Raw genomic sequence first — 10727 nt, forward strand, 5'->3', positions numbered from 1 at the left:
ATATAATTGAGCAATTCTAATTTCAAATTTAGATTGATCTTATTACATTCGTAACGTCTAGCCATGGTGGAATTTGGCTTTTTAGAAGAAGTCTTGACTTTTTTTTGCAAGGAGAATATAGTAGAAGTAGCAGTGATGTATGGTTATCTATGACTATATCCTTTGGAATGGATTCTACTAATCCTGTGGTTGGATTTGTTTGTAAATATCTGATGTAAAGGATATTCCTATAAGAGTCTATTCTATCAATATTCCTTCATAAGGTAATCTTGTAGAGCTTCTCATTCCAATTTTTCGTGTTATGCCTTCATGTCCATTTCCAGAATAGTAATCTTGTAGCTCCTTAATCCAACGTTGTTCCTAGACCATCCCTAATCCAATTTCGTCTTGATCTCGTTCATTAAGCAGTTGACGTATCCAAATCTTCCAAAACAGCACAAATTTGAATATGGGAGGATTCGAACCGATGACTTTTTGAGTTGCAAATGAAATTTTTATCTGCGTGTTCAAATTAATATGCCAACTAAGCTGTTCAGAAACTTTTTCATCACTCCTTGCGGTTTTTCTTTGAATTGTTCCATAGACCGCTCTACTAAGGGTTCCGATACGAAGACCGAGACTTCTCGCGTAGTCTTGAGCGTTAGTCGAGATCAAGACTTACGCTCAACTTCAAAATATTGTTAAAATTTGAGGCTCAAGCACTCAAAAACCATTGGAATTCAAGATTCTTAGTTTTCAAAGAAACAAACTGCATCCATAACTCTAAACCCCTCTAAACTCCTTTAAATCCCAAAAATCCCGTCCAATTTCTTCATCCCATATCTTTCCGGAAACAACCTCAGACAGCTGTGCAAAGTCTAGTCATCTATAACATACAACAGTCCGCAATCCCTAAATCTACAGCACAACAGCTTATGTGCAGTAACTATCAAATTAAAATTCATACAAAAAAAGATTGTAAAGAATTTGAAATTTTAATCAACTTTATAATGTTTGCAATGCTTTATTTTTATCAAAATATTTACAATGTGTTCATTTATGAAAAAAAAATTGAAGTTATGTATACACAAAAAATTTTCAGAAATATTTTTTTTTATAATTTTTTTCATTTTCATTTACAAATTTTTTTTATTTCATTTTTTACTCTCACTTAGATAAGTACAAATTTATTTTTTGAAGAAGTAAAATTAGTGTTATTTTATTAAGTTATTGCTTCACAGGAATAACATTCTTTTTTTACCTCAATAAGTAAAACTTATTTTTTATTTATATATGTCTAATAATCATTTTTTTGACAAACTTAAACTATTAAAATAACTAAATTTAATTAAATGTCTTCTTGTTCGTTGAAAATGAAATAAAATAAAACTAAATAAATAAAATTAGCGAGTTTCAGTAGCGCTTCGTTTTCATCAAAATTAGGATTTTTTTGCTTCTTACTATTCCTGTTTTTTAATTAATTAAATTTATATCTATGACTGTAATAAAAAAAAGTTTTTTAAAAATTTTTTTTTTCACAATTGTCTTACAAGTTTTTCTTTTTTTTTTTGTTCTAGGTTAGTACGAACACGATGGTTAAAATTCCTTTGTTTTTAGGCAAATTAAATTGTTTTTGTTTCACTAAACGGGATTGTCTCAAGCTTCAAGCTTAATATAGCACAATCTAAAATTAGAATTCATCATTCGAGCTCAAAGTTGCCTTGAAATTCATATCAAATCGAGTTGATTATCAAAATTCGGTCTTATAAAATCTAAGTCGACTTTGATGTCTGCAATCAGAGTTGCAATACAAGCAACTGTCACAGGCAAAAACCGTACAATTTCTTGATAATGTGAATGACTTCATAAGAAAAACCATACAAATTATCATTAAATTGTACGGTTTTTGCCTGTGACAGGAGCCTGTTTAGCAACTCTGTCTGTAACTTTGCAATTTAGAAAATTGGAAGCTTTTGAAATTTGAATTGCAAAAATACGTTAGAATTCAAATTAAATAATTTAGTTAAATAAATAGAGAAAGTTAATTCCAGAGCTCAAGGTCGACTTAGATTTTGGATCAAAAAGTTGACTCGACTCCATATATAAATCGAGTCAACTGGTTAATTCAACGAGCTCTGGTTAATTCAAATGCATAGGCCGCCGTGACCATGACTTGATACTGGATTCGGTTTAAATCTGACACATTTCCAGAGTCAAGCCGTCCTGGTATTGGATTTGAGATTGATGATTTTGTGGTATTCATTGGATCAACTTGTGGGATTCGAGAAAAGCAATCAACTTCCTAAGGTTTTCAAAGGAAGTGACCCAGAATATTACGAAATCAAAATCAAATAGAATAGAACAAATTCATCTTGACCTATTTTCACATAAATTTCAATTTTCCTCGAAAATAGAAAGAACATATGAATTTCAATTCAATATCCAATATTCAGTACATACATTCAAAAATGCTTAAAAAGCAAAATTTACGGTTGACTGATATTAAATCTTAATTAAAGTTTCTACCCACATATTGGATTTTAAAACAACAAAAAATTCTGTTCTGCAGCTCTCGCGAGTATAGCTTTTGATAGAATATGAATTGTTGTTACTTGCATGAATTTATAGGCTGTTAATTCCATTCATCAACATTGCTTTATTGATAAAAGGCTTCGCTAAAGCTCTAAAGAATCATTGATAATTGAATCCCTTAATACCATTGATTGCCTATTTTTTGAAATTTTTTTACTGTTTACTCTTTCAGCATTTTCGGCATTGCAATTGTGTAACGATGAAGTTTTTAAAAGGAACAAAGCCAAAAAAGACTTTAATTTTTTACTGCACAGAGATTTTTTTTTATCTAGAGCAGTTGTGGGTAACATGTGTGTTGCGGCACATCTTCGTGGTAAGCCTCAACAGAATCCGTACACGACTTACAGTTCATGACATTTTCAAGAATTTTTGGCGGCACACAGGTTGCCCAATATTGATCTAGAGCAGTGTTGTCGAAATCACTGTTGTGCCACGGCACATCTTGGTAGTAGATTACGATTATAGCCGCCACAAAGCATCCGATTTATGGCTTTTTCAACACTAGTGTGTCGTGTCACACATGTTTAGTGTTTCGTGTCACAAATGTTTAGTGTGTCGTGTCACAAATGTTTAGTGTGTCGTGTCACACATGTTGTTCACCACTAATCTAGAGTATTGGTGAGCAACATATGTTCCGCGACACATTAGTGTGACACCAAAATTCTTAGAAATGGTATGAACTGTATGCTGTGTACGGGTTCGGATGAAGCTGTGTGCGATTTCAGTCCAAGTTTCCCACCAAGTTGTGCCACAACATACATGTTGCGCACAACTTGATTCTAGAGATACATATCTAGAAACAGTCCAAAAATTAATTTAAGACAAGTCAATTCTACAGCAACTGAATTGTAAGATTCATGTGCCAACGGAATTTTATCAGAACTCAGAATAGACTCGGTTTTATTTTTTTATTTTTTTTTTTTTTGATTTTCATTTTGTAGGATTTGAGTCTAGTCGAGATAAAAATGTATGTCGACTCCGAGTTCCGACAATTCTTAAATATGTCAAAGCGACAATTCTTAAGTGTGTTAAAATCAAATGACACTTGAGACACTTCCTTTTTAGTGAAACAATCCCTCAATGATTAACAAAAAAATAGTAAAAATCCTTAATAGTTACAGACAGACGTTATTTTTTTGATATTTTTGCACGCTTTTTTTTAAGAACGATTAAAAAGTATAAATTTTTGATTTGATCAATTTTCATTAGTTTTTTTGTGCATGTGTATGTTAACATTTTTTGTTGAATTTAAAAATCTTAGGGTAAGTTTACAGCTGTGAGAAAATGACATGTAAATAATACCTTCATCTTCCTTTAAAAATTAAAATTCTCAAAAAAGGGCAAAAATTGTTCTTATTTTTAGAAATGGAATAAAATAATAAATAAATTAGAAATTTGAGATTTTATGAGAAAAAAAAAAATAATAAAATATAAAATTTAAAGCTTGTTAAGAATGAATTGCACGAGTAAAATCATAAGCTGCACATGGGTAAAAAATTCAGATTCTTAACTTAGCCCAAAAAATGAGCACCAAATAAGTTAAAATAGTACCGTTGAAACAAGATATAGACTAAGATTGTAAGCAACTGATGTAATAGACAAGGCGCTGACACTGATGGATTAACACTGAACAGCAGATTCAAGATAATACATATAAATATAAATTATTCATGAATATCATGTCACATTTTTGTTCAGGTTTAATCCACAAGTGCCTAACCATTGTATAATAAAAAAAAAAATAACTAAATTAATATATTAATTTGACATTAGAGTATGTATCAAGTCATACGTAGACAATATGTGGTTTCGAAAGATTTTGTGAATTTTTACTGTTGTTACCAGACGTTCCAGTAAATGTACTTGCAATTGGCATCGTCGAGGGAGTTTTCATCGTTTGACTCATACCTCGGAGAAAATTATCATCAAAATTTTCGTAATGATCTTCCGGATCATTGTCATTATCATCGAAATTATTGCTTATTTTAGATAGATTGTTATCGTCCTCAGTGCTGTAAGGATTCTTATTAATAAAACTATTAAAAACATCTGGATGATTTCTTTTTGATGTTTTAATGCTGCTATTATGATTAGGCTTAATCGTTAAGGAAGCTGTGGAAGCTGGATGAATGTTTGTTGATGGTGACGGTAGCGTCTGATCCCATTTCTTTAATGACCGATATTCCATTGAGTTTGGTTGGAATATATATTGATTCTTATTATTTTGACTAGAATTAATTGTGTGATGCTGTTGCTGCGGATTATGGCCAATTTGATAATGTTGCGCATTTTGTTGTTGTTCCGCTAAATAGCGTTCAAGTTCATACTTATCAATTTTTTGAGGTATTATTAGCTCACCGATATTTTGACGTTCATCACTTATAAATTTCTGTTGTCTTCGTTTTAATTGTGATGAACGTGAGCATTTAATAATAATAAGTATACTTATGCAAATTATAGCTATAAAAATTACAGTCAAAATGACACTTATAATGGTAAGAATATTTGTTGGGCATGAGATATCTGCTTCAGACATATCTAAAAGCATCTTACGTATTATTTTTACATTATTATCGTCATTTTTAATTATTATATCACAACCAATACTGTCTTTATCAATGATGAGTAAATTGCTTTTATTGTTACCCATTTCAATCTCCTCTTCTGTTGTCACCGTCGATGACTTGATTAAACGCCACAACCAAATCAATGAACAATTACAAACAAATGGATTGTCTGCTAACGATAGTTTTTGTAATTGGTCTAGCGGTAATAGAACAGCATCCAATTGATAAAAGTTGTTATTTTTTAGAGATAATTCCATTAAGTTTGAATTTCCATGAAATAAGTGCACAGGTAAGTCGGAAAATTGCTCATTGTCGTTCATTGAAAGTACTTGTAAATTCACATTGTCGATAAAAGCTCTAAAAAAATCAAAAAAACGAAAAAAAAGAGGAAAATGAGAAAAAAAGAAGAATAAAATGAAATTGAAGTGAGTATTTATTTTCTATTAAGCTGTATATTGCTATAGAGTTTGAAACGTTTCAGAGTTGAGAATTGGATTGTCACGAATTTAGTTCTATTTTTCGAGAATTAAATTAATCCAGTTGAATTTAAATTTTAATCCGGCTGTATATCATCAACATTTCAGCCATCTCAACCGGACTCGACATAAATTCTTCAAACATTCCATTCCCATCTCTGTCGATCAAGATATCAATCACGTCCCAAATGCAAAATATATGTAAATAATAAATCAATTAATAATGTGGTTACCTTGAATCAATTCTGATCAAGTTTATAAGCCGATCCAGTTGTAAAACACGCAATTGAAATAAGTTGAGAAAAGAGACAGGTTGTAAAGTCTCTATAAAGTTGCTGCTCAACGAGAGATGTGTTAAATTTGATAATTTGGAAAGTTGGTCTGTTGGCACGCTCTGTTGAAAAAATAGATCATTAGAAATGATGGCATATGCTGTATAGTCATTTATAGCGCAAATTCCGTATGGATTGAATATTGTTGCTGTATACTTGATGTCAGTTTGTCTGTTTTTCAGTCATGTCTGGTTCAATTTGCGTTCAAATTATATTTGACCGTTATTTTTCAAATAAATTTTGACAGTTATTTTTCAACAGTCAGCATAATATCAATTCCATGCCAGAAAATGCGCTTCCTGGACAATTACCAACAAAGTAAATAAAAAGTGTTCAACTTACTGTTAGATTGTTATCGGATAGATTTAAATGTTGCAGCTGTACTAATCCATCAAAAGCCAATAAATCGATGCTGTCTATGATATTTCCGTTCAAATAAAGGACTTGCATGTGATTCATATATTGAAAACTATTATTGTTAATCTGCTTTATGAGATTACCAGATAAGTCTAACGTTTGTAAACGCCGAAGATATTCAAAATTTTCAGCATGCGAAATGCTCAGCAATTGATTATTTGTTAATAAAAGTGTATGAAGATTGCCGAGATTTTGAAAAACACCATTTTCGATGCTTATTAGACTATTATTCGTTAAATCGAGAAATGTCAATCGTGTTAAATCACTAAAGGATAGTGGATCTATGTCACTAATTTGATTATATCCCAAATCCAAAACTTCTAGCTTATTCATTCCTTTGAATGTCTCCTTATTAAGTTTCTTGATCACATTTCTTTGCAAGAAAAGTTTCCGCAAATTCTCTTGTGTAATAAAGTTTTTTGTTCCCAATGTCTCTAGTGCGTTATTGGATATATCTAAAGTCTCCAACATATAATAAAAGGATAGCGTTGAATAGACTGTAGCTATTTTATTATCTGTTAGATTTATGTGCTTAACATTTGGATTCAATTGTATTGGCACAACATCAAGGCCTGCACCAATGCATCTTGCTTTTGAATTATTTAAATCACCATCACAGATGCATTTTGATGGACAAAATCCATTTGCTTTTGTGATTACAAGAATTGATATTAAAATTACTGTCGTCGTAGCCTTTGTTGTCGTTGATTTCATTATTGATAATAAATCCATTTTCTGTGTGTACTCTTTTTTTTGTGTCTTATCTTATTTGATATTTATTGCATGATTTCAAATGAAATTTGTTTTCTTTATTGCGCCGCGATGATTCAATATGTAGCATGACGACTCATTGTGGCTCTCATTTCTTTTAATCTAGAAAAAAATGTTTTTTTTTTTTATTGTTTTTATGACGATTAAAATCAATTAAATTAAATTAGTTAAAATTACAGTCGATCAGTCAAGACCAAACCAAATATGTGCAGGATGTTCTTCACGATTGAGCAATGCCCAACATCAAAATACTGACAGTTGTGACGGTTACTAACATGATTTATATTTGAGGCAAGTTTTGACAACCGCAGGAAATGAAATTTTCACGAAAAATACATGAGAAAATGAATAAATATTTTATACTTTAGCACTATAAAGCTGTTCACCACGTTACTTTCGTTGTGGTCTCTCAAAGAAGCAATTTAGATTTTCTGGGTTTCTTAAATATATGACTATATTGATAATTGTATAATTTGCGTTGCCTGTTGGCGAAATTCTTTGTGAAATTGAACCTATCATTATAATTATGCCTTAATTTGAGAAATTAAGTCTATTTATGTCGACTTAATTCAGGAATTAAATTGCCAGGTTTAAATCTGATGGATTAAAAATAAATTCATCGGATCTAAAGATCTAGGCAAATTAGATGGATTAACATATATGAATTTCAAGACATCCAACTGACTTTAAAGTCATGTCACCCACCAGGCATCAAAATTAGCATTTTGAATTGTCATTCCGAACGGATTAAACGCACTAGTAACGATATAGAAGTGGAAGGAAAAATGAAATATGAAAAGAAATACACTTATTTGAATTCAAATTTACATAATTATGAACAAATAAGCTATTTACAGAAGAATATAACTTCCTTGGATAGATCATCATAATTCATTGTTTCTTGCTATATATCTAATGCTTTCTAACAAGTTTTTTTGTATTTTTGTATTTTTTTATATTTTCATAATAATACAGCCTACTCACAAAAAAATTAGTCAGCAGGGTTTATCTCTCATTGGGTTTCTCTATAGTCTTCACATATTCATGTTATTTTTCTGCGTGATATAGTCATATATTGTTATTTATATTCTATTTTTTTTTTTTCATTTCATTCAAATATTGTGAAGAATTAATTTATTTTTAAATCGATATTTTTCAATTTAAAGAAAATAATAAAAAATATAGAAAGAGAATATGCATTTCCGATAGATATCTATGAATGCTTAATAATATACATGCTGCACTCAAACATTAAAAAAAAGTTATTGCTTTTTAAGCATTCTTTTTGTACTTTACTTACAGTAAATGAAAATATGTATCCAATCTAGATATTGTAATTGCTTAAATTCTGCTGCTTTCTACTGTGTGTTTTTTTTTATGTTCCATTACATTATTAACAAATGTCTTTTAACACTGCATTGTTGCCACATTTACAGCAATATCCTCGCATTTAATAATATTTTTATTTTTTTATTTTAGCTCATATATCCAACATCCATGATTTTTCACTAATTCTAAGCTAAATGAAATGTACTTTCACATTTTTTCTTCCTCATATTTTCTAATTCACCATTTTTAACTTAATAATTTTTGCACTTTTTCTCTTCTTTTTCATGTTAAGTACTTCATTATATCCTTAATATACCCTTTGTTAAACACAATTTTAAAATTTAATTAGAATTAATAGCACTACATTTTCACAAAAAACACAGAATACAACTTTTCGCACAGTAAATTGTAAAATTAATGCAATTTGATTTATGAATTTTTACGTGCATTACTATTTTTAAAGATTTTTCACATTTTTCATACTCAGACTTGATCACATTCACTATTATCGTATTCTATATCCAGTTGGGCAATTATTTACACACTTTTATGTTATTAATTTAGTTAAATTCACAAAGTTTTTTAATTTTTTCACGGAGAGTCTTTTGTTCATCGACAAATTTTTTTGCTATTTAGGTATATAAACAAATTTCCAGTCAACTGGAAGTATGAAAAACTGAATGAAAGTCAGTATCCTTTACTTCCGATAAATAGAATCTGATTAATGAATAAATCGAACAATATAGCTCAATATTTGCTTTCTTATTTGATTTATGCGAGATTTCAATGTGAACTATTTTTTAATTCAATTTTTTTGTTAGAAACTTCCAATGAATTTCCAATGAGCTTAGAGCTATTTTGTACTAGATTATGTTGTGTGCTGTGTTTTTCAGTGGAATCGTACCATTGGGTTTATTATGGCTTGATGTCTATTACTATATACATGCTGTAAACATTCAATGTACGATAATTAAGGAATTTTATGTTTTTTAAATGTAATTCCAGAATTATCCCAGGAAAATTCAAATTTTACAAAACCGTTAAAAATTTAAAATTTACAAAACTACTGAAAAATTTAAATTTTACAAAACTGTTGAAGAATTAAAATTTGCCAAAACTGCTGAAAATTTCAAATTGTTAAAGCCGTTAAAAAATTAAATCCAAAAATGTGTTAATTACTGCTCTACCCACAAAAAAGCGCTTTAACCACCTTCATACTGCAACATTTTTTAATATCATTTCTTATTAGGGTACTTTTTGAGCGTTATTTTTTACATAGAATTTATGTTGGTTCCCATAATTCCTCAAATGTAACGAGGATGTAACAAATTGCTCTATCCGAATGCGGGTAATAATTTCTCGTCAGCTCATAATATTTGACAGCTCTTTTTTGTGTATTTTTTTAGTATTTAATTTATTAAACATTTCTATTAAATTGATAAATCCACTATAATTAATAATTATTAAGCCATTTCATTCGTGTATCATTTCGAAGAATCTCTCCATCAAGCTGTTTATTATCCTTCTCGAATTTATCTGTGGCTTCTAATCGCTGTTCTAAAGCTGTGACATTCTTAATGACTACACATTCTCCGTTTTCCTTAAGGAACGAGTAGTTGACATCTTCTTTGGATGGTTCACCGTATGGGAAGGTAATCGGCTCAACCTTTATGAGATGCTTCACTTTCCACAGTCGCTGATTGTTTTCAGGGATATTTTTGACAACTGCGACTGCTCCTGTCTGCAAGATTAATGAAACAATTTAAAGGAACTGAATAAGATCCAGCGACAATTGTAAAAACTCACATCAAACAGTCCAAAATCTCTCAAAATTCTCTTCTCCCAATGTGGATTTCCAGCAATCTTCTTAATTCTTGTAACTCTGAATAATTTAGGTGGATCAGCGACTTTAACATCCTCAATACTCGTGCCATTTACTCGTGGATAAAAACGAATGTAATTCTCGATTTTTAAGCTATCACCTTCCTTGTACAGCTTTGATTTGTTATGTTTTGACTGATATCTACCAGCATATCTAACTGAATTAACCAGCAGATTGCTAAATCTATGAATTTTTTGAAAATTAAACATTTTCAATTTTTTATTTACAATTTTCTGAACTGACAAAATCACTGACTGTGGATTCGTCAATTTTCTCACGGATCAGAACCAACTACCATGCTGAACAACCTGAATTTCCATGAATATACCTCATAAATTTCCAATAAACTATAATTAAAGGCATATATTAGCTCGATATTCCA

The 10727-nt window shown here is 30.1% G+C and overlaps 2 protein-coding genes across 2 annotated transcripts; both read right to left on the reverse strand.

Moving 5' to 3' along the window:
* Positions 1–3256: 3256 nt before the first annotated feature.
* Positions 3257–9243, reverse strand: LOC139095512 (leucine-rich repeat-containing protein 70-like). Its single transcript, XM_070646885.1, has 4 exons — positions 8435–9243; positions 6289–7236; positions 5848–6008; positions 3257–5495 (listed from the first exon to the last, which is right to left on the reverse strand). The coding sequence occupies exons 2-4, from the start codon at positions 7093–7095 to the stop codon at positions 4358–4360; spliced, it is 2106 nt and encodes a 701-aa protein (XP_070502986.1). The 5' UTR covers positions 7096–7236; positions 8435–9243; the 3' UTR covers positions 3257–4357.
* Positions 9244–9740: 497 nt separating this feature from the next.
* mRpL30 (mitochondrial ribosomal protein L30) lies at positions 9741–10590 on the reverse strand. Its single transcript, XM_070646925.1, has 2 exons — positions 10270–10590; positions 9741–10204 (listed from the first exon to the last, which is right to left on the reverse strand). Exons 1-2 carry the CDS (start codon positions 10552–10554, stop codon positions 9917–9919), a joined length of 573 nt encoding a protein of 190 aa, XP_070503026.1. The 5' UTR covers positions 10555–10590; the 3' UTR covers positions 9741–9916.
* Between the last annotated feature and the right edge of the window lie 137 nt (positions 10591–10727).

The sequence above is a fragment of the Chironomus tepperi genome, unplaced genomic scaffold (genome assembly GCF_022539635.2).
Source record: "Chironomus tepperi strain 1889 unplaced genomic scaffold, CSIRO-AGI_Ctep_v1 contig_364, whole genome shotgun sequence".
In the NCBI taxonomy this organism is placed as follows: Eukaryota; Metazoa; Arthropoda; class Insecta; order Diptera; family Chironomidae; genus Chironomus; species Chironomus tepperi.